General features: G+C 46.1%; 1 protein-coding gene across 1 annotated transcript; it reads right to left on the bottom strand.

Annotated features, from left to right (window-relative positions):
• Nucleotides 1-436: 436 nt before the first annotated feature.
• TMEM223 (transmembrane protein 223) lies at nt 437-7,838 on the bottom strand. The gene is made up of 2 exons (XM_083163857.1): nt 7,434-7,838; nt 437-797 (listed from the first exon to the last, which is right to left on the bottom strand). The coding sequence occupies exons 1-2, from the start codon at nt 7,753-7,755 to the stop codon at nt 505-507; spliced, it is 615 nt and encodes a 204-aa protein (XP_083019983.1). The 5' UTR covers nt 7,756-7,838; the 3' UTR covers nt 437-504.
• Nucleotides 7,839-25,328: the final 17,490 nt, after the last annotated feature.

Here is a 25,328-nt window from a genome sequence, read left to right as displayed (position 1 = left end):
TCCGGGGGGAGGGGGGGGGAAATTGGTGGAGCTCCGTGGATGGGAAATCAGAGCTCCACGTGCATGCGACCATCCCCAGCCTCCACCAGAAGTTCAAGACCGACCCATTTCTAGTCACAACAGCTAGAGAGCCATAGTTTGGCCAGGTCTGCTCTAAATGATCACATTGCTGAAAGAAGTATTGGTTACAGACCAGTAAAGTGTACTTGCCAACTCTCTGTCAGCTGCCCATGGAATAGACAGGCAGGAAAGCAGGCCTGTGAAGACAAGGGGGCGTGGTGCTGCATAGGTGGGTGGTACAGAGACTGTGTATGGGCATTGTAAAGCAGAAGTACAATTACATGACTATAGCGCAAATCATTGGGAGGCTTGATTACTCTTCTGGGCAGCAACCCAGATTTGGGCACCTCCTCACATGTGATAGTTACTGAACAAATGGAGGTAGAACAATCTTTAATGATATAGTGTACATCTATACATACAATTTATGTAAAATAAAAAAGGTCACAATTTACGATATGCTCCCACAGTGAGATCAAACAATTTGCCATTGAAAACATGTCCCTGCTTGTCCAATAAGTAGTACAATGGCTGGCCTTTAATTTTGAGCGGTAGCATAGCAGGAACCTGGGAGCGGTGGGCCATACAAGAAACATGCCTCAGAGGGATGGTGAACGATGAACCAATGCCAAATATGCCAGCTGTGACAATAGTTACCACATTTCCTCCTGCTTTCAGAGTTACAGCGCTGACGGAACGACTGGAAAACAGCAAACCAGCCACCATTACGAGGGAGCCTAGTGAGATAAAACCGGAAAATGACTTGCATTGTACAAACAGTATATATACACTGATATGGTAATCATCATGTACTCCAGCTGCTAGGGAACTATGCCTCCCACAGCAGCTGATGTACCGGATACCTATCACAGGCATAGGCATAGTCATAATTGAATAAGGAAAGCTTTTATCTGAATTAGATCACCAAAATAATCTCAAACCACTTGCAACTGAATATACTGGCAATGTATCTGTCCTTCACACGCTTAGATTTTTCCCTTAGATTTTCTCTGTTTTCGATTCGATTTTTGCTTATAGAAGCAAAATCAAATCCATATCGAATGGTTTTTAGGACACATTCGATTCGATGCGCGCTTCCGTTTTCTCAAATCGAATAGAAAAATCTACTGTGCAGCCAAGGAAATCTCGAATTTGATCCAGTAAATCGAATGAGTACATTGTGCCTACATTGTAAAATCGAATGCAAAAGTACAGATCTAATGCCAAATCGAATGGGATGATCTAATGCCAGATCTAATAGATTTGCTTTAGATTTAAGGTTAGATCGATTTTCTAAGCGTGTGTACAGGGCTTAAGGGTCATGCCTTGAGGATGTGTGTCTATTAGGGCCTACACACAAGGTGATTTGAAGGCAACTGACTCTATCACTTAGAAAATGCCCTGACATCACTCCATGTGTAGGGGCCATAACGGTGCGTGGGCCCCGCACGTCACTTAACCCCTTCAGTGGTGTTTTTTTTTGGGGGGGGGGAAGCGCTCCCCACTGGGCGAGTTTTTTATGGGGAGCGCTCCCTTAAAAAAAAAACACCACTACCTCCCTGGGTCCGGGCAGTGCCGCTGCACTGTCAGTCAGCAGCTGCCCGAACCTGCACCCCCGCACTGTGTACCTGTCCCCGGCGGCCGGGGACTTCAATAAGAAACCCGGAGGGGAGGGGGGAGGAGGCAGCGCAAAGCTGCCCGAGTTCAATGATTGAACTCAGCAGCGCTGCCCGGCTGTACAACGTGTCAATCTCGAGAATTTTCCGGGCTTGCCAGATTGGGCACTGAGGCACAGCCTGGAAAATTCTCGGGATTGCCACTGAAGGGGTTAATATCCAGCATGTTGTAAAAATCTATAAATCTAATAGGAGAACACTGGCCCTAACCGATTTCTCAGCACATAGGAGGTTATTTTGGTTCACTCTTTCTGACAAATTCCTTCTTAGATGGACAAAACCATGTGCACTGCAAGGGGACAGATGTAAAATGTGCAGAGAGATTTGGGCGGGGTTTTACTTCAAAGTGAGGTCTATATTGTAGTATAAAAAAAAAAAGCAGCCAGTATTTACCCTGCACAGAAACAAAATAACTCACCCAAATCTAATTTTCTCTGCACGTTACATCTGCCCCCCTGCAGTGCACATGGTTTTGTCCATCTAAGAAGGAATTTCAAAAAGAGTGAACCACAATAACCCCCATGTCGCTGACACATCGCTGTGTAATCTTGCTGAAGTGTTGTGAGCAATCTAACATAGCTCAGAACACTTCAGCATCTCCCCGTGTGTAGGCCCCTTAAGCAATTTGGGAAATTACTGACCCAGCAAAATAACTCAACTGTGCATAATGCTGGGTACACACTAAAGAAATTCATGCGGTCGCTAATAACATTCACGCTGTCAATCAGGGACATAACCCGCTGCTCGCTCTGTACATGCAGTCGCTGACGATATTGTTAGATTGAGCTGCATGTACAGATGACAGGAGTTGTTCACAACTTGCTCCCATATTGTTAACGACATATCGCTCAATGTGTACCTAGCTTTTGAAAGAAATACACAAAAATGACATGTTAAGGGCTGGGATTGATAACCACTGTGTGTCAGCATGTGTATTTTTAGCTGCAGGCAAAAAATAAATAAATTGGTACTTGTTTTCTAGCACGGAGCCCATCGCATACCATACTTAGTGCGTTGCGATATTCATTTTAAATTAACAGGAGTGCTTGTACAATGAAATATTGCATGCCAGCAAATGGCATGCGATGCGATTTTTAATTGTACAATCACCCTGATGGGTGCTTACAATGTTAAATGCACCCCCATTGTCAACGCCACCCCCACTATCAACGCCAACCCGAAGCGTGGCGAGCCCGCAAGGGGCGGCGGTACGCGTCCTCCTACATTTTCATACCCCCACTATCCACGTTGGCGTGGAGTTGATTTTAGATGTGGCGAGCGTACGTGTAATACATGTAAAGTAATCCGTGTCCACTTGCAACGCTTCGGGCTCGCCACACTATGTAAAATCAACTCCACGCCGACGTGGATAGTGGGGGTATGAAAAGGTCGGAGGACACGTACCGCCGCCGCTCGCCACGCTTAGGGTTGGAATTGATATCGGGGGTGGCGTTGCCAATGGGGGTGCATTTAACATTGAAAGCACCCATCAGGGCGCTTGTACAATTAAAAATCGGATCGCATGCCGCTATATTGCATGCGATGTGATTGTATAAGATGTAATACGATCAAAATCGTGGGCACCGTGCTAGGAAGCAAGTACCAAAATATGAATTGGATTAGTCTGTGCTCCAAGCTACTACTGCGGCTGGTTATTGTTCTGCTCACTTCCATGCTCGTGACATCACTAGACCGTGACCTGTAGACTTGAGACGCTAATAGGACCTACACGCATAACAATTCCCTAGCATTTTCTAAGCAATCTCACTAGATCACTTAGAAAATGCCCCTACATTGCTCCTTGTAGGGGCATAGTGATGCGCTGCCCTGCTATTTGCTATCACCCCAGCATGCTGGATAAATGTGTAATCGCCGGTATCAGGGCCAATGTTCTTACATAGCACTGGCCCTGACAGATCGCTCAGCAGCACATCACTCCGTATGCTCATTTCCCAGTGTTTAGGCCCCTTTAGTGCTAATCACTAATATTGGGCGATTTCTCAGCTGATAAGTGAATGTGTATAGCAGTAATTATCAGGCTGTCGGACATGCTCAAACTGTCCAAAATATCCATTAGTAGCCTGCATCTGGTATGTATGCCTGACATTTCCCCTATTCCTTCGCATGGGAGGAACAGGCTAATGTGTCATCGCCCCCAAAATTAGATTTATATGCACTCAGGGTGTACCATCAGCTGGCTCAAGATCAGGGGGGTGGCTTGGTGCCACAACATGCTGGCCAGGTTTAATGGAGTTGCTCAAATTCTGTCTGGGGGACCATCAGTGGCGATAAATCCTGGATCTACAGACCCCAGTTGGCGGTGCACGACCACAGGAGATCCGACGCGATCACAATGTGGCCAAGCAGATGTTGGCTGTTTTTGTGTCAGAGACTGATCATGTAGCTACCATACTTGTGCAGCAGGAGTCACTAGGGACAGGTACACCAAACTGTCTCTCTAGGACTTTATGTTCCCCCAAATCAAGCGCAAGAGGCGTGGGATGTGTTTTGAGTAAAAAAAAACTGCAGCTGAAACTTGGTTCAGACTGGTCCACCTGCTTCACCAATTGGTTTGAGTGTATGCAGCTTTGCATAGATCCCGAATTACTTAAAATCCCAAAAAATAATATTCCCTTTGTAACTACAGTAAATAGGTTTTGTTTGTGCTTGAGGAAACATATTGCAGATACATTGTACATTGTGGAATAGCTCAATATCTCATTATATGGCAACAATATCTAATGTTTCATTTTGCCAGATAAAATTTACAGATGCAGCTACTCTACTGTTTCCGCCAGCTCGCCATATCGGGAAAGCTGGCGGAAACCAGAGCGTGCGCAACCCACTGCCGAGAATGGGGCGCGCATTGGCAGACCTGGCGCATGGTGGTAGTTGCGCCGGGAGCCACTCCATCTGTATGTCAGACACTACGTCAATGGACCTATTTATCAATAAATATTTGTGACATATTCCCACCCCAGTATACGATGAGAGTTAAGGAGCCCATACGCGGTCCGTTGTGTACGGCTCCGTTCTGTACTATGCGATTCGCGCTCCCGCGCATCACATAGTACGGTACAAAAAGTATGTGCTGCACATACTTTTTGTACTAGGTACACATCGGATCGCAGTGCATGCACACTGCATGCACTAGGGATGCGATCCGATGTGTACTATTTAAGTCCCAAACGGATCCGTTAAACGGACCATGTATGGGCTGCTTTAAGGTGCGTACACATGGGGCAATATGATCGCTGGCAATAATATTGCTCAGATGGTCGCTGATGAAAATGACACTGCCAGGAGAAGAGGCAGGGAAAGTCGCTGGTCGGAGGAGCATGCTCCGCCGACCAGCAACCATTAGGGGGCTGAAAACGGGAGCACGCACCCGGGATTTATCGCCGATGCACACTCCAATCGCTGGCAATATGGTCGCTCAGTGACCATATTGCCAGCGATAAGTGTACTGTGTATACACAGCTTAAGTATCTGTCCTAAACTGGTATATTACTCAACGCCTTTCAGAAAACAGTATCAGGGATGGCCATCCACTATAATGCAAACTGACATGGTGAGGTTTACTTACCCGAATATCTTCCATGAGGTCTGTTGGTATTAATTGCGCCAGTTCTTTTGCGCCTGCAGAGTGCGTTCATGTGAAGGGATGCAGTGTTAGCCAAACTTGAGTAGGATAAAAGGAACATGCACTCCAGCTTAGCATGAATACTTTTATTTAAATATAATGGTACAACAGTCTCTGTACACAGCCACCTCAAGATGTACAGTTCATGCATATGCAATGATTTCTGGTTAAATCGCAGAAATAAAATAAAGTCCAATTAGATTGTGGCAGTGTACAATGCGTTTAATCCCAATTGCAGGACTTTTTTATGGGCAGAAGTTTTGCAGTTACCTGCTGAAAGTTTATATATCTAAGGGTATTTTCTACTAAAGGTTGATTTTAAAAATTGATTTAAAATTGATGTCTAGTTTCCAGGGCTAAAACACACATTTACTAAAATAAAAAAAGTTATAGATTAGTAAATGTATTTTAGCCCTAGATGCCCAACTCAATTTAGGTTGATTAAAATGGACCTTTAGTAAATATACCCATTACGGTCTGCATTCTGTCCTTTTGCATTGGTGTCTTTCTATCCCTGATATCAGTTATACGTCAGGTGAGCAATATACCAGACTGGGACAGCAGTCACATGGATTTGGAGTACACCTGTAGAAGTACCTCCAGATATCTGGGAATTTAACTAGGTCATGTACGCCTGCAGGAAAACCCTGCCCACAGATCCACTTACAGTATCATTTGACATTTAAAAAAATTCACTGGTTTCAACACCCACCCTTCAGATTAACAATGGCCCTCAACTAATATATTACAACACCGGCAAAAACATGAAATGCTTTCTCAGCAGACTGGGATACCACTAAAGGTTAAACTATGAACTGTAATGGGCCATACAGTGGCATAACTATTAAATATGCTCCCCCCCCCCCCACCCCCACCACTAATTTTGGCAGCGCCCTCCTGCTAATGAAAAGTGACACTAACAAAATGGCTGCCCCAGTACAGCAGACCATTTTTAAGGAATCTAGAGGAGGCCACCGCCTCCTGTAGCATCCTCAAAAACTGTCTGCAGTATGGGGGCAGCCATTTTCTAAATGTCACTTTTCATTAGCAGGAGCCGGGACTGATGCGGCAGGTACCAGCGGCGGCATTATGCCGAGCGGCGAGAATGGCGCTGACAAAATAGAGCTGGGAGAGCAGGTCCCGGGCAGACGGCAGCGGGTAACAATAGCCCTGCAGCCCCCCCCCCTGCCACCACAGGGGCTGCAGAGCTATAGTTACGCCACTGGGGCCATACACATGGGGTTGATTTCAGCCCAATTTCTAAAGGTGCGTACACACGGGGCAATATGATCGCTAGCAATATATTGCTCAGCAATCATATTACCCCGTGTCCCTTTTTCATCTGCGACCAGAGATGGTCGCAGATGAAAATTTAAACACTGCTGGGTGAAGAGGCAGGGGATGTCACTGGTCGGAGGAGCATGCTCCTCCGACCAGCGACCATTCAGGGGCTGAAAACGGGAGCGCTCAGCGACCATATTCCCAGCGATTTCAGCCCCTATCGCCCCCCTGTGTACACAGCATAAGTGTGCTGCCTAGATCGCTTAGAAGTGAAGCATGGATCCCTCCATGCATATGGCCCCACGCGCCTGACTATACTGCATGCAGTATAATAAATGTAGTCATCGCCAGTGTCGTTCCCCTCCCCCCGGCATTCTGGGGTCCAGTCCTGTTCCAGTTTTTACTTAGTAAGGGCAGGGAAACAATAGTGTAGTGGAATTTAAATTCGGTCCTCAAGACTCCACACAGTTCATGTTTTTAAGGTTACCTGACAGGTGCACTCAATGACACATTTTAAAAGATCCATCCACAGGTGGAGCCAACTATTTCACTTGATCCTGATGAGACCTGCAAAACATACACTGCGTGGGGTCCTGAGGACAGACTTTGAGAACCTGTACAATAGAGCAATGACCCCATCTGTTGCTATACACAGGAAGCAGGTGGACTGCACGGCCCCCTTTACATGACCTGTTCCCTTACATGTGGAACCCCTGCCCTCTCCTCTGTATAGAGCACCCTGCAATGAGCCGCCAATCACTTGTCACACGCACCCACTGACAAACAGCCGATGGTGAATATCGTCCTCCACACCGGTGAGCCCATGTTCCTTCCCGTCACTTCCTTCCCCTGCGCCGAGTTACTCTGTCTGGTGTCTCGCAGGGAGGTGAAGCCAAAGTGCGCCATGTAACCCCAGAAGCCGGTCTGCGCCACACAGAACGTCCCTAACAGCCGGAAAAACCGCGGCCTCTTGTGCTCAAACAGTAGTACATCCCGGGGCACCGGCTCCGCCCTGAAGTCACGGCTCGGAAAAGGATTTCCCGGTCTCCTCTGGGCCCAGACCCGGACGTCTCCTAGCACCCGCAGCAGACGCATGTCGTTCTCGGTGACCCCGCGGCATGGAGACTAGAGTCCGACCTGGCGCGCTGTAATGACGTCACGTTAGAGTCTAAATTGGGTTAGGTCTAAATTGAAGTGGGATAAAGGACCTCCTGACGTCACAGGGGAGGAGAGGGCCGGGGGTGGAGGGAGGAGGAGTAAGGAGAAGAAGGGTCCCAAACGGAAAACATCGGTCAAACTATTATTATTATAATTTTTTTAACATTGGTTAGAAAACGTTGTTTAGTCATAAACATTTGTTCTGTGGGTACTTATATGTTAGTTGGGCACCCACTAAGCTATTTGCTTAGTTTTCCGCAGCCCCTCACGGGCACGGTGGCTCGCTGCGCTCGCCACACTATATGAAATCAACTTCATGCTGACATGGATAATGGGGGTATGAGCGTAGTAACTATCGTCAGCGCCCAACTAACATATAAGTACCATTATTTGAGACGGTGTATCTATTTTTCGCTTATTTAATAAACTTTTCTAAGCGTATAATACATTTCTGAAACCTTTCTTCTATATAAATTTTACACACACCAAAACACACACGGCTAGGAATGGAAATCGGTGCAGTCGTCAACAATGGCGATAGTGTATCCCGCTATCGATGGTAGCAGACTATAGGCCCCCATACATCAGAAATATATTGTACCCAATCGTACAATCTCAACTGGTTGTCTGACTGATTTTATGACAGATTGTGAGTACATTGTGTGTCCAAAAACCACCTGCCAGGGAGTTGAAGGTGACTTTCTGATGTATGGCCACCTTATGGGGCCCATTAATTAAAGATTGCATTTACAATGCGATCTGGGTGGCATATTACCGCCCAAGATCGCATAAAATGCAATCCTATCACCGGAATGTATTATCTCCAACACGCAGTGACAGGGTTCAGAAAGGAGCCCATTCCTGCGATGCTCTCAGCTGGGTGTCAGGGGGGTGCACATACACGGTTAGTGCTGACACATCTCCCAGCTGCGCCTTTACAGAACAGTGAATGCATACCTCCCAACTTTGGTAGCTGAGCAGGCAGGACGCTGCTGCTGCGCGCCGGAGGCGCGTTGAAAATTTTCGGGGGGGGGGGAGAGTGGCCTAATTTGGGGACGTGGCCTATACTCGCGGCTCCCCCGCGAGGCCACGCCCCCATTTTGCCGCTATGCCATGCCCCCAGCCCCCTGGCTGCGGGAATAGACGCTGTGCGCATGCGCACAGCGTTTATTCCCCGCTGCTTAGCAGCTGACGGGGGGACTCCCAACAGCCCCCCAGCACCGCAGGACACTGCCGCCCGCAGGTGGGACAGCGGGACAGGCCCTGACAATCGGGACTGTCCTGATAAAATCGGGACTGTTGGGAGGTATGGTGAATGGGACCCATGTCACATCAAACCGGATTACCCGTTTACACTGCCCCTGGACCTGCGATGGTCCAGAGACCAACCCTTGTCAAGACCTGGGTTGAAATACTGGGACGGTGGACCCAGGACCATCTTTCAGAACCTTTTCACACTGACCAATTTCCTGGGTTGTTGCGCATTTGTCAGTGTGAAGGGGGTATAATTAACTGGGACAAATACTGTAGTTTCCCTTAAGAGCACCCACCCAGCTCTCTTCTTCCTTTGCCACTAAGATGGGTTAAAATTAGATCATTAAAACATCTAGGAGTTTGGATAACAAACAACCCTCTCTAAATAGAGTACCGCAGATTGAATAACTGCATTCTTATGTGGAAACATGGGGAAGCTACCATTACCAGTTACTGGTAGGATAAATCTTGTAAAAAATGATTCTGCAACCTCTTATTTATATGCCTAGGAAAATATTTAGCAGATTGATGGTTTAACATCCCCGTTCATATGGGTTAATAACAGAGCTCGTTTGAACTCATACCAGATCTTGTGCTTCTAAAGGACTAGCGCTTCCCCATTTCCAACTATATTACTATACCACTCCCGCCCACCTATGGGAATGGATTAATGAAAGTGAGAATGCTCTGCCTTGCCTGATGGTGACTCGGGCCTCCCCAGGTCATACTCCTGTATACTTCTTTGTGACAAAGTAAAACTATAAAGATTCCCTTAGTCAAACAACTGATTACCGTTTGGAATCCATCTGGATAGCACTAGCTCTCATGAACACACACAGGTTCAGTGATACCTATACGTTTTCAGCAGCAGCAACCTTTTTTTCCTGCTTTCAGGGATTTTTGCTTTTCTTGCATCAGGCAGGTGAATCAATATCCCCGATAAGCCAAAGCACATATATCTTTTCTGAGCTGATCGTGTGTAATAGGATATACCTGTTTTAGTATCTGTCTTATACTACCATTTGATACATGCGTATCATACCACGGATCTGATATCCATCAAGCTTCAGTAGCAGCATGACCTGGACACACTGTTGGAGCATAATTATTTCCTGGGATACCTTACAAAACACTGATTGCAAGGATTCACAGTTGAGACAGCACAAATTAACAAGGTGCATTGTTTAATTTTTATTCAGATGTAATGTATTTGGATTGTACAAAGTTCCTTAAAATAAATAGAAAGTATTGCATTTAAAAACAAAAAAAAATATATGAGATCAATTAGAATAGGCGGAGAGTAGTGGCCCTTGGATTTGGCAGTATAGAGGTCATTGCAGACTTTAGCGAGGGTGATTTCAGTGGAGTGATGAGGATGGAAGCCAGACCAAAACGGGTCAGTAGCTATAAATATCTACATATTAATAGCAGAGGTAGTGCCAATATTCAAAAAAGGAAAAAAGGAAGATCCAGCTAATTACAGACCCGTTAGTTTAACATCAATTGTGGGTAAACTATTTGAAGGATTTTTAAGGGATGGTATCCAGGAATATTTAGATCATCACCGTCTACTCAGTACTAACCAACATGGGTTCGTGAAAAATCGTTCATGCCAAACTAATCTACTAGGGTTCTATGAAGAGGTTAGCAAAAACCTCGATAATGGAAATGCTGTAGATGTGATTTTCCTAGATTTCGCTAAAGCATTTGATACTGTCCCACACAAGAGATTGATTAACAAAATGGAGAACCTAGGATTTTGTGAAAATATCTGCAGATGGGTAGGGAATTGGCTATGTAATAGAGAACAAAGAGTGGTTGTGAATGGTGCCGTATCAGATATGATACAGGTACTAAGTGGAGTGCCCCAGGGTTCGGTTTTGGGGCCCATTTTGTTTAACATTTTTATTAACGATATTGGGATAGGTATATCACGAAAAATGACAGAGTCACTCCTCAAGCGCCAAAGCAAAGTCCTGCAGCTGTATAACCCCAGACGATAGTACAACTGTATACTAGGCACAAACTTCAGAAAAAAATCAAACAAGATTTATGAGGTTCTTCCACAGCGCTGGACCTTTGGAATCAGTATAACCAGGATAGTTCTGATACTCTCAGATAAATGCAATCCACTCCTCTTAAAAAATTCGCAAAAAATTTATTCAGAAAAAATCATGAAAAACTCCACACAAAAAATGGCTTCCACATATCATAAAAAAACTTTAAAAATGTCACAAAAAATACAGTTCCTTCCCACAACACGGTCACTGTTTCCTAGGGAAATGGGTGATTTTGGCTGTAACAAACCAGACCTTCTCTGGGCGACTTGTGATTAAGCTAAAAAAGCAAACAACTCATAGGGACAGATGGAATTCCCGGGTATCTCCTATGGGGCTTTTAAAACACAATTCACAGTCACTTCTCCAAAGGCTTGGAGCAAAAATAGATAAAGAAAAGGACCACTCTCACCCCTCCGTTGTGAATACTGTTCAAGACCCCACCTCGGATCAGGGACGTCACGGCCTTCCACGCTGCCACAGTGGTTGTCCGCGTTGCCCCTTCTCTCTGGATGTTGCCTGTTCAGGGGAAGATGGTATTCACAGAGGCTGCCCTGCCACTGCAGTCTCTGGGTCTCCCTGTCTCTCAGTATCTCCGACTTTTCACTGGCGTTAGTGGAAGCAAGATCTGGATTGCACCAGCCCGTCTCTCACTTCGGTGCGCTGTATGTTATACGGCTGTAATCAGCTGTGCGCCTCTCACTTCCCCCGCCACTTGTAGTCAGGCTTTTAACGGATGGGTGGTCTATGCGTCACTGTCCGTACACCTGTCCGCTCTCACCGGTATTACGGGTGTCGTTCAGCTCACCGCCTATCAGTGGTCCTCCTCTCCTCTCCTGCTATCACCTTAAGTCCTTGTCTGCGAAAACCAGTAGACCGATCATAAAACTCCAGGCTGCTGCTGCCGCCAACGCGTTTCTACCCTCTATGGGTCTTTTTCAAGGCACAGCTGGAGTCAGCGTCTTCTAATTATTTATACCCGCCCTGAGAAAATCTGGTTTGCTCGTTCTGGGGCGCTTCTGTACATGTTACATGGTTCTCTTAAAGTGACATAACTCTATCCCTATCACTCCAATAGATTTTAGATTTCAATCTCATAAAACCATACATAATATAAAACACAATCAAACTATAATAACAAAAACCACCTAAAATTATATCTGCTAAAATAGACTTTGAAGCAGTGCAGTACATATTTTAATCACTGGGGAAATATCACCTATAATTATTACAAGAACCACTTCATCTCGAACTCTCCGTTTAACCCATTAGGTTGCAGGGTGTCTAATTCGTAAATCCAGCGCATTTCTGCGCGTGCCAGATCACCCATTACATCCATTTTTCTCCAGTTACCCTTTATACAGTCAATGATTTTAAAACTGACTATATCACTAGGTGAACACTGATGTACTTTTTTGAAGTGCGCTGACATACAGTGGGACTCGACACCTTTTCTTATATTGTTCAGGTGTTCTCTTAATCTTATTTTGAAGTGTCTTGTAGTTCTCCCCACGTACTGTTTTCTACATGCACATTCTATTAAATAGATAACATTTTGACTGTTGCATGTAGCAAAATGCTCCATTTTATATGTTTTTTTAGTTACATTTGACATGAAAGTATCTATTTTATTTCCTTCAGAGCTTTTACAGTGCTTACACCCTGCGCACTCCCCGCACCTAAAGAATCCTTTGCTTTTGATCCTTGTTATCATATTGGGTTTGGGGGCTGATGCACTCCTCACAACCCAATTCTTCACATTCGGGGCTCTTTTGTAAATTACATCAGGTTTGTTTGAAATAATATTACATAAAATTGGGTCAGCTTTCAAAAGACCCCAATGTTTTTTCAAAATTTTTTCTATTTCTTTGTGGTCTCTATTATAGGTGGTTATAAACGCTGTTGAACAATCCTTTTTCCCTTTATTTTTATTGTTTGTCAGCAGAGATTTCCTATCTATTTTATCCACTTCTCCCAATGTTTTTTCAAGATCAGTATTGTTATAACCTTTGCTTAGAAATTGATCTTTTACAACCTTCACTTGCTCTTGATATACCTCATTTTTTGTACAGTTTCGTTTTATTCTTCGAAACTGGCTACCCGGCACCCCTCTCAGCCAGTTCGGGTGATGGTTGCTCCCCTTCCTGATGAATGAGTTGCTATCTGTGGGCTTACTGTAGTTTCTAGTCATGATCTTGGCATCTTCTACATATATCATCAGATCTAGAAAATGAATCTGTACTTCGCTTGATTCGAAGCTTAGTACGATTCCCACAATCGTACTAAGCTTCGAATCAAGCGAAGTACAGATTCATTTTCTAGATCTGATGATATATGTAGAAGATGCCAAGATCATGACTAGAAACTACAGTAAGCCCACAGATAGCAACTCATTCATCAGGAAGGGGAGCAACCATCACCCGAACTGGCTGAGAGGGGTGCCGGGTAGCCAGTTTCGAAGAATAAAACGAAACTGTACAAAAAATGAGGTATATCAAGAGCAAGTGAAGGTTGTAAAAGATCAATTTCTAAGCAAAGGTTATAACAATACTGATCTTGAAAAAACATTGGGAGAAGTGGATAAAATAGATAGGAAATCTCTGCTGACAAACAATAAAAATAAAGGGAAAAAGGATTGTTCAACAGCGTTTATAACCACCTATAATAGAGACCACAAAGAAATAGAAAAAATTTTGAAAAAACATTGGGGTCTTTTGAAAGCTGACCCAATTTTATGTAATATTATTTCAAACAAACCTGATGTAATTTACAAAAGAGCCCCAAATGTGAAGAATTGGGTTGTGAGGAGTGCATCAGCCCCCAAACCCAATATGATAACAAGGATCAAAAGCAAAGGATTCTTTAGGTGCGGGGAGTGCGCAGGGTGTAAGCACTGTAAAAGCTCTGAAGGAAATAAAATAGATACTTTCATGTCAAATGTAACTAAAAAAACATATAAAATGGAGCATTTTGCTACATGCAACAGTCAAAATGTTATCTATTTAATAGAATGTGCATGTAGAAAACAGTACGTGGGGAGAACTACAAGACACTTCAAAATAAGATTAAGAGAACACCTGAACAATATAAGAAAAGGTGTCGAGTCCCACTGTATGTCAGCGCACTTCAAAAAAGTACATCAGTGTTCACCTAGTGATATAGTCAGTTTTAAAATCATTGACTGTATAAAGGGTAACTGGAGAAAAATGGATGTAATGGGTGATCTGGCACGCGCAGAAATGCGCTGGATTTACGAATTAGACACCCTGCAACCTAATGGGTTAAACGGAGAGTTCGAGATGAAGTGGTTCTTGTAATAATTATAGGTGATATTTCCCCAGTGATTAAAATATGTACTGCACTGCTTCAAAGTCTATTTTAGCAGATATAATTTTAGGTGGTTTTTGTTATTATAGTTTGATTGTGTTTTATATTATGTATGGTTTTATGAGATTGAAATCTAAAATCTATTGGAGTGATAGGGATAGAGTTATGTCACTTTAAGAGAACCATGTAACATGTACAGAAGCGCCCCAGAACGAGCAAACCAGATTTTCTCAGGGCGGGTATAAATAATTAGAAGACGCTGACTCCAGCTGTGCCTTGAAAAAGACCCATAGAGGGTAGAAACGCGTTGGCGGCAGCAGCCTGGAGTTTTATGATCGGTCTACTGGTTTTCGCAGACAAGGACTTAAGGTGATAGCAGGAGAGGAGAGGAGGACCACTGATAGGCGGTGAGCTGAACGACACCCGTAATACCGGTGAGAGCGGACAGGTGTACGGACAGTGACGCATAGACCACCCATCCGTTAAAAGCCTGACTACAAGTGGCGGGGGAAGTGAGAGGCGCACAGCTGATTACAGCCGTATAACATACAGCGCACCGAAGTGAGAGACGGGCTGGTGCAATCCAGATCTTGCTTCCACTAACGCCAGTGAAAAGTCGGAGATACTGAGAGACAGGGAGACCCAGAGACTGCAGTGGCAGGGCAGCCTCTGTGAATACCATCTTCCCCTGAACAGGCAACATCCAGAGAGAAGGGGCAACGCGGACAACCACTGTGGCAGCGTGGAAGGCCGTGACGTCCCTGATCCGAGGTGGGGTCTTGAACAGTATTCACAACGGAGGGGTGAGAGTGGTCCTTTTCTTTATCTATTTTTGCTCCAAGCCTTTGGAGAAGTGACTGTGAATTGTGTTTTAAAAGCCCCATAGGAGATACCCGGGAATTCCATCTGTCCCTATGAGTTGTTTGCTTTTTTAGCTTAATCACAAGTCGCCCAGAGAAGGTCTGGTTTGTTACAGCCAAAATCACCCATTTCCCTAGGAAACAGTGACCGTGTTGTGGGAAGGAACTGTATTTTTTGTGACATTTTTAAAGTTTTTTTATGATATGTGGAAGCCATTTTTTGTGTGGAGTTTTTCATGATTTTTTCTGAATAAATTTTTTGCGAATTTTTTAAGAGGAGTGGATTGCATTTATCTGAGAGTATCAGAACTATCCTGGTTATACTGATTCCAAAGGTCCAGCGCTGTGGAAGAACCTCATAAATCTTGTTTGATTTTTTTCTGAAGATATTGGGATAGGGTTACTCAGCAATGTATCCATCTTTGCGGACGATACAAAACTTAGCAAAGTCATCAAATCACCAGAAGATGTCACCATGCTTCAAAATGATCTTGCAATTCTAGATGAGTGGGCAAAAAAATGGAAGATGAGGTTCAATGTAGATAAATGTAAGGTTATGCACCTTGGGAGACACAACCAGTGTGCAAGTTACAACCTTAGCGGAGAGGAACTGGGTAATTCCATACTTGAAAAGGATCTAGGAGTCCAAATAGACAGGGATGTAGTGCCCATTGTAATGTAGCTACAAAAAAGGCCAACAAAATTCTGGCATGTATTAAGAGGGGAATGGAAACTAGGGACTCAAGGGTAATTATGCCACTATATAAAGCATTGGTGAGACCTCACCTAGAGTACGGAGTACAGTTCTGGGCCCCACACTATAAAAAGGACATCATAGAATTAGAAAAAGTCCAAAGGCGAGCAACAAAGCTTATTAGGGGAATGGAGAATTTAAGCTACGGGGAGAGATTAAGCAATTTGGGACTATTTACATTAGAAAAGAGACGTTTAAGGGGGGACATGCTCAACATGTACAAGTATATCAAGGGCCAATATAAGGAACTGTCACACACCCTATTTTCTACTAGAAAGGAATCTAGGACGCGAGGGCATGAGTATAGATTAGAAGAAAAAAGATTTCTTTCAGCTAGTAGAAAGAATTTCTTTACGGTCAGAACAGTCAAACTCTGGAACTCTCTTCCCAGAGAGGTGGTAACGGCTGGCTCATTAAATGCGTTCAAGGCAAAGTTGGACAAACATTTACTGGAGAAAAACATCCATGGGTACAAATAAGAAATATAATTTGTCTGTAAAATACCAGAACCTACCAAATCAGCAATGGATATCTATACCAGGTTGAACTAGATGGACGCAAGTCTTTTTTCAGCCTTACCTACTATGTAACTATGTAACAGTAGCAATAAAACAAACAAGGGTAATAAAGACAGGACATAAATTTGGTAAAAGCAGCCGTGCACCCCTAAACTAATGCCACTACAGAGCATTCTCAGATCCATTCCAAGCATCTGAATGTGCAAGTAGTGAGATGCACACGGTCAGCGACCATAGACTGAGTAATAATTCTTGCACCATCAAAACTTGCACAAGTCCTATGGCAGGTTATGTCTGTGTTTAGGATCCTATGTGAATAGTACAGAGTGTTGGTATGCAACTGCTTTCAGCAACACTCCCATAATGTGCAACATTGCTATGGGTCTTTCTCTTTCAATGGTCCTGGTGACACAGCTCAACATTGGGATGCAGGAGGGTCCGTAGGAGCCAGGCACCTATCCTAAAGCTTTAGAGGGAAGGCTCCTCCCTTCTGCATCCCAGACTCTTCAGTTCGTGTTAGGTGCCCACTGGAGTGGGTGCTATTCTAAAGGGCTGCGGGAGCAGCCGAAGAATTAGAGTTAGGGTTTTTTATTGTTTTATTAACTTTTACTCTAGCTAGGTAGGCACAGTGTGAGGATTCTTATTAGTGAATCCTCACACTGCTAGCGCAGCAGGAGCTGACAGAAGCGCGTCCTGTCAGCTCGCTGTGCACAGGGGAGACGCTGTCTGGCCTCCCTGTGCAGTGCTTACAGCTTCTTTTAAGAAGCTGCCTGGGCTCCGGAGCGCTCTGAAACCAGCTTCACGCTAGGTGGGGATCATGGGGGACAGGCGCTCCGTGATGGCGGCGGCCATTTTCTGCGGAGCTTACACACTGAGCTCCTATATGAGAGGACAGCAGTGTGTTACAGGCATGTTCCAAGTGGTCCCCAGCTGAGGGGGAGATACTGGAACTAGGAGATCCTGCTAAGGGAGCGGCTGGCTGGGGGTGGTTGGCGCCAAAAGTCACGGACCCCGCAGCAGCAGGGACTTGGTCTCTTCCCTCACTCTGTTTTGGCGCCATTCGGAACGCTTGCAGCGGAGCTGAGCTGGCTGACAGATCCTGACAGAGTGTTTGGATTTCCTGGGCATCGTTTCCCCACATCTGAAACCAACAGACAGATAAGTGGCTGGGTGCATTGACTCTGTATAAACGCAATTGTACATTGAATGCACTGTGATTGTTACTTTATATCATGTCTGAGCAACAGGCTGTGGTTTTGGGGGAGGGAGCCCTTAATACATTGAGCGCTTGCAGTGTCTGTACACTGAAATTTTTCCCGGAGCAGATGGCCAAGGGGGGCTTGTGTATTACCTGCGCTGCTGTGAGACCCATGGGGAGTGAACCCCAGAGGGTAGAGCAATTGGAACCTGCGTGGGCCAGTGCCCTGGGCAGGTCTGTAAATGCTTTAGTGCAATTGCTGGACAGAGTGATGTCTTGGTAGATTATCAGAGACCTATGTCATCATCTCAGCAGTCCTCTGGCTCCTTGCCTCTTACTCAGGCAGATCCTGGTTTCCTTCAGGTGATGCAGGATACTGCGAAGGGGATTAACAGGTTTAGTGAATTGCTAGACAAGATTGATGTTGATGCTGTCGGGACCCCTAAAAGGTCTTACTCAGTGCCTTTAATGGTTGATGAAGAGGATGGAGCATATACAGACATTCCCTGGGAGCAGGGTGATGATTCTGAGGATTCCTCAGCCGCAGGGGTGGAGGATTTGATTACTGCTGTAAAACAGGCTTTGAACTTGTCTGTGGAGGATAAAACTCCTGCAAAAGGTGTATTTAAACGGCAGCGTAAGGAAGCTGTTACCTTCCCTTCAGATGAAGGTTTACAGGATTTATTGGAAGGGGCTTGGAAAATGCCTGATAAAAGGCTACAGATGCCAAAGAGATTCTTAAGTTTATACCCCATGCCTGAGGCTCACGCAGACCTCTGGGAGAAAGTTCCAGTGGTAGATGCTTCTGTGGCACGTTTGTCAAAAGCCACTGTGCTACCAGTGCAAGGGGGAGCAGCTTTTAAGGACCCCGTGGACAAAAAGCTGGAGGGTAACCTCAAGGCAATATTTGAAGGGGTGGGATACACCCTACGTCCTCTGATTGCTTCAGCCTGGGTCTCTAAGGCCATGACTGTGTGGGCCAATGATTTGTGTACTATTTTACACGCTGACCCTTGTGTGTTGTTGCTTGCGGAGAAGCCTAAAGCAGCTGCAGAGTATGTGCTGGAGGCTGAGGAGGAAGCTCTCAAAATGGCTGCCAGAGTTTCCACAGTGTCTGTCAATGCCAGGAGAGTGCTCTGGCTTAAGGCTTGGGAGGCAGTTAACGAGTCTAAGAAGGCCTTAGAGGCATTAGCTTTTAAAGGAAAGCTGTTATTCGGTTCTGAACTGGAAGAGATTATTAAGCAGGCCACAGGTGGCAAAAGTACTTTCCTGCCTGCCCCTGCAGACATCAAGGTTTTCTGCTTTCAGGCCGTCCTTTCGGCCCTCCCCTAGAGGGGGTGCGTCCTTTCGAGGACAGTCTTTTAGGGGAAAGTTCCAGTCATCCAGGGGTAAGGCCCCAAAGGCAAAATTTGGTTCCTTTCATAAGAAACCAAACACCAAAGGAGAGGACAAACCCTCCGCATGACTGCCAGGGGATTTGCCCGGTGGTGGTCAAGGTGGGGGGGCGTCTGTCACAGTTCAGGGACACATGGGCATTGTTAGACCAGGATTCCTGGGTATTAGACATTATATCCCAGGGTTACAGAATTCCCTTCAAAGGTCTTCTTCCGAGAAGATTCATTCCCACACCACTACCAAAGGAGGCTCGGCTCCGTACAGCTCTCTTGGGAGCGGCTCACTCTCTTTTAGAGAAGGGGGTGGTGATCCCGGTCCCCAGAGCGGAGTGAAAAAAAGGCTTTTATTCCACTCTGTTTCTGGTGCCCAAACCAGACGGATCTTTCAGACCGATTCTCAATTTAAAGTCATTGAATACCCAATTGTGGGTAGACCATTTCAAAATGGAGTCTCTACGGTCAGTGCGGCTAAGCCTGGACCAGGGAGAATTTTTGGCGTCCATGGATGTCCAGGACGCGTACCTTCATGTTCCTATCCACCCAGAACATCAGGCTCTATTGAGGTTTGCGATAGGAGACCTGCACTTGCAATTCTAGGCGTTGCCCTTCGGCCTGGCCACAGCGCCAAGGGTATTCAACAAGATCCGGACAATGTCCGTGATGGCGGCTGTGCTTCGACGGAGGGGAATCACGGTGATTCCATATTTGGACGACCTGCTGTTCAAAGTGGAGTCAGCAGACAGGTTGAAGAGTCACTTGGCAGAAGCCATCGGGTTTTTGCAGGCTCACGGCTGGCTTTTAAATTTACAAAAGTCTCAGTTGGTGCCGTCACAGAGACTCCAATTCCTGGGAGTTGTTCTGGATACCCACCTACATCGGGTATTTCTACCAGAGGCAAAGGCCAGGGATCTGGCTGCCTTGGTCCAGGAGATCCTCGGGTTTTAGAGCACATCAGTATGGAGGTGCCTCAAGCTGCTGGGGAAGATGGTGGCGTCTTTCGAGACGTTGCAGTTCGCCAGGTTCCACTCTTGAGTGTTCCAGTGGAACATTCTGACAACTTGGTCAGGAAATACTCGGACCATGAAGTCAGAACAGATAGTGCTGTCTTCAGAAACTCGATCCTCCCTGAAATGGTGGACGGAGGTGGATTCCCTTCAGTGGGGTCGGTCCCTGCAGTCCTGGAGCTGGCTGGTAGTCACTACCGACGCCAGTCTCAGGGGCTGGGGGGCAGTAGTCTTGGACCTGCGTCTGCAAGACTTGTGGACCTCAGAGGAGTCTGCCTTATCGATCAACATCTTGGAACTGAGGGCTGTGTGGAATGTGATTTCTCTGGCGGGAGAAATATTACAGAGGCTCCCTTTAAGGATTCAGACCGACAACGCCACAGCTGTGGCATATCTGAATCACCAGGGAGGCACACGCAGCAAGCTGGCTATGTGGGAGGTGTCCCGGATCTTCTTGTGGGCGGAACAGAATGTTCCAGCATTATCAGCAATATTCATACCAGGAGTGGAGAATATAGAGGCCGACTTCCTGAGCAGGGAGGAGCTGATGGAAGGGGATTGGAGCCTGAACCCACAAGTATTTCACCAGATTACACTGAGGTGGGGAACTCCGGATGTGGACCTGATGGCATCCAGGTTCAACCATCAGGTACCCAGGTTTTATGCCAGGACGAGGGATCCACTGGCAGAAGCAGTGGATGCCATGACCATCCCCTGGGAGGGGAATCTACTTTATGTTTTTCCACCAGTTCCAATGCTGGCAAGAGTGTTGAAAAATATACAGGCCCAGGCAATCCCAGTGATTTTAGTGGCCCCAGATTGGCCAAGGAGGTCCTGGTACTCAAGGCTTCAGAGATTGTCTGTGGACTCGTGGCGTCTACCTCTGAGGTCAGACCTTCTAAAACAAGGACCGTTCAACCATCTGGATTCAGCTCGATTAAATTTGACGGCCTGGCTGTTGAAACCGCCATTTTGAGGAATAAAGGTTTCTCGGAGGCGGTTAACACTATGATTAGCCAGAAAGTCAGTGTCTTCTGCAAATTATTATAGGGTCTGGAAGACCTATATTCGATGGTGTGAAAGACAGAAGTCGCACACGTCGCGCTTTAAATTGGCTAAATTGTTGGAGTTTTTACAGGATGGCTTTTCCTCCGGGTTAGGCCTTCAGTCACTCAAAGTACAGATCTCGGCCTTGTCAATTTATTTCCAAAGAAGGATCGCATTATTACCGGAAGTACAGACCTTCCTGCAGGGGGTGTCTCGATTGAAACCTCCCTACAAGCAACCAGTAGCACCATGGGATTTATCTCTGGTTCTGGAGTGTCTTCAAAAGGCACCTTTTGAACCATTAAGGTCGGCTGACCTTAAATTCCTTACATAGAAACTGGTATTTTTGTTGGCAGTGGCGTCTGCAAAAAGAGTATCGGAGTTGGGAGCATTGTCATGCAAGTCTCCCTTCCTTATATTTCATGATAAGGCTGTCCTTCGGACAGTACCCCAATTTTTACCAAAAGTAGTCTCTGCTTTTCATCTAAATCAGGAGATCGTTCTGCCTGGGTTTCAACCCCCAGAGGGTTCCAGGTCGGTTGCCACCTCTTGGGCGGTTCGACATGGGGCAACAGCTGAGCAGGTTTGCAGGGCTGCCACTTGGTCATCTGTTCATACCTTTGCCAAATTCTATAGGTTCCATGAGTTCGCGTCGGAGGACGCATCATTCGGGCGAGCAGTGATGAGAGCTGCAGACCTGAGCGTACCCACCCAAAGGACCGGCTCTGGAACGTCCCAATGTTGAGCTGTGTCACCAGGACCATTGAAAGAGAAAAAGGGATTTTTGTAAGAACTTACCGTTCGAATCCCTTTCTCTGATATGGTCCTGGTGACACAGCGATCCCTCCCTTACGCTCAGTAAGTATGCCAGGTTCATGATGTTTCATGTTATATGGTTAAAAGTTATTTTTGAAAAATGTGCATGTAATGTGTGCAGGCGTTTGTACTGAGTTAATGTATTCCAGTGGCTTTGAAAGATTGAACTGAAGAGTCTGGGATGCAGAAGGGAGGAGCCTACCCTCTAAAGCTTTAGGATAGGTGCCTGGCTCCTACGGACCCTCCTGCATCCCAATGTTGAGCTGTGTCACCAGGACCATATGAGAGAAAGGGATTCGAACGGTAAGTTCTTACAAAAATCCCTTTTTTAGCTACCAGTTCCCTCCCATGCACCATCCAGGAACTCCCCTCGCATTTCTGCTACCATGAGACTAAATTTGCAGGTTTATTAATATAATTGGTACGTGACTGGGGCTTGAGTGTGGGCGGAGGGGGGAGATACCGGCAGCACCCAGCGGACACCAGCAACCGGCAAGGGGACGACGACGACACACGCATCCTGGGCTAAGGCGGCAGCAATGTACGTAATTCAGTGTACTGCCGCTGGGGGAGCATCACATGGTTTCCCAGCTCCCCCAGCGGCGCTACGCTAATTGCGTACATTTGTGCCGCTGGGGAGTGTCATGGAGGAGGAACGCTGGCGCCGGGGACACGGGGTGAGTGCCTGGGAAGGGGAACGCTGGCACCGGGGACATTGTTGAGGGTAAGTATAAAACACTGCACTACACACGCACACACACACTATCAACACACATTTCCCACACTAACACAATCATATCCCCACTATCCACGTCATACCCCCAGTGTCCACTTGGGCGTGGAATTAATTTTATAAAGCGTGGCGAGCCACTGAGCCCGAAGCGTGGCAAGCGCAGCGAGCCCTGCGGATATGCGTCCCCTCGGTGGCTTGATGCACTCGCCACACTTTATAAAATTAACTCCACACCCACGTGGACAATGGGGATATGAACCATTGTGTATAATCACAGCTCCTGAACAAGTTACATAACTTATGTAGTTTACGTAAGTTACGTAGGCAGCATAGTGGTGTATTGGTATTCTTAATACACCACTATGCAAACTTCGTAAAGGGCACTGTGATAATGCACAAGTAACAAAATCTCCTAGTGTGTATGAGCTGGCAATTAGCACTGATGCCCGCTCTTGCATCATCACTGACCCTTTATTACAGGCAGAGTGAACCACTTTCCTACTATGAAAAGTGCTTCACCCACTGTGAAATTTTTTGTCCGAGTGAAAAAAGAAATAAATCGATCAATGAGTGATTAATCGGCCAAAGATTTTCCTTTAGACAGATGGTGAAGCATTCATGTACAGATGGAGCTGGCCTTATTATTGCTGGCGGAGCGCCAGGACCGTGTCCCTGGCGATCCGCCAGCAATCTGGCGCTCTGGCTGAATGAGACGCTCGTGCGTCTCCCACGCACGAGCGTCTCAATAGCCGGGCGGCGAGGCGGCGCGGCGGGTGCAGTCCTGCCCGTCTCCAGCTTCAGGGAGACGGGCAGGGCTGCGGGGGGGCGGTGTGGACCGGCGGGGACCCGGGGAAGCCGGCGGGGACCCGGGCAAAAGCACCGTCGGAACGGGACGCGCGTGCACCTCGTGCACGCGCGTCCCCTTCCGACATACAGATGGCGCGGGGCGGGGGATGGCGGGTGGCGAGTCCTCCGCCATCCCCAGCAAAGACAAGCCCGGCGCCATCTGTAATATGGCAAGTTTGTGTAGTACAGTGACATAACACTTGCTGCACTGATACAAAGTAATTCTAATGTATCAAAACATTGCAGCGTTTTCTTTTGGTGTGGTCACGGATGAATGCTGTAGACCACGCTGCTTACTACACTTTTTTTCATAACACAATCACATAATCTGGTTTCACATATTGAAGCTTAAGGGGGGGTATTCAATCTCTTGCAGCCATCTCCTGACAGAGAGGGGGGGGGGGGGGGGGGGGTCGACTACTGTGGGGCCCTATTCAAAGCGGTCTTCCCCGACAGCATTGAACAGGGGATCTCGGCAGAACGAGCCCAACTTCACAAGCTGTCGGGCCCGTTCTGCTGAAAACAGATGGGAAGTGACGAGCTCCCAGCTGCAGCTCGCCTCTTCCCGGCCACAGCTCGCGGCCACGCCCCCTTCTCGTCCCTCTGCAGGCGGGACATTGAATATCGCCTGCAAATTCTCGGCCGAGCAGACCGAGCATGGGACAGGGTCACAGTTGTCGGGCCAACTTGACAGCCGTGACCCAAGATTGAATAACCCCCTAAGAATGTAGGTGTCAAATTCTTAAATAGGGCAACAATAATTCTTCCATTTTGAATTATGACTCATGTATGTATGTATGTATGTATGTATGTATGTATGTATGTATGTATGTATGTATAAAAACCTTGGTCGATCATGAAAATAACAAAACAACTTTTAACAAAAACACTTTTATTAAACATTTCACAGTGAGCTAGTTTAACTTTATACAGGTTGTCTTGCGACACAAATAAGCTAATTTATTACAATGTGTGACAAGTTAGAATAATTGTATGGAGAACAGGGAATTGACGGTACCAAACTAAGCAGTAAAATGTTGAATATTTTTATAATTTTGTTAATTAAATGCTATACATGTCTTGCATGGACTGAAAGCCTGATCTGACGGTTTTACAAAACAATGCATTTCTCACCGCAGATAAAGCTTTTTGCCACAAGAGCACAATTTACAGATTAACGAGTACTGGGCATTCCTAGCAGCATAGCTATACATAGAGGATTTAAATACAAACACAGTGCAGCCATAAAATGAACAAGGGTAATAAAGATTCATTACGAATACCACAACACAAATTTGGTAAAAGCAGTGGTACACCCCACAGAGGAATTACTATGCAAAGCATTCTGCGGTCCTGCCTGATTAAATGAGACAATCAGACACACACTACCACACAGAAACTGTAGATGATGGAATATGCCCTCCACATACAGGAGAACCACCACCCCCCACCCTTACACAAATATTCCATCACATCTTACCTCCTACTTTTATCAACCCTTCCCCCATGGGACCAATTCCTGGCAATTACTACTTGTAAACGCACACACTCCCCACAGGTCAGGTGACCCAGCTTATACACACATGGTTTCTTCCATACACTAAAAACAAATGATTCTATCATTTGCCCCAATCAAACTAACCACTGTGTTCCTCACCCTATATGAGGAAATAGAAGACCATTTTTTCACAATTTAGCCTGA

Source organism: Crinia signifera, chromosome 11 (genome assembly GCF_055691185.1).
Source record: "Crinia signifera chromosome 11, ASM5569118v1, whole genome shotgun sequence".
Lineage (NCBI taxonomy): Eukaryota > Metazoa > Chordata > Amphibia > Anura > Myobatrachidae > Crinia > Crinia signifera.
The sequence above is the reverse complement of the archived record's forward strand: the minus strand, read 5'-3'. Positions and strand labels throughout refer to the sequence as shown.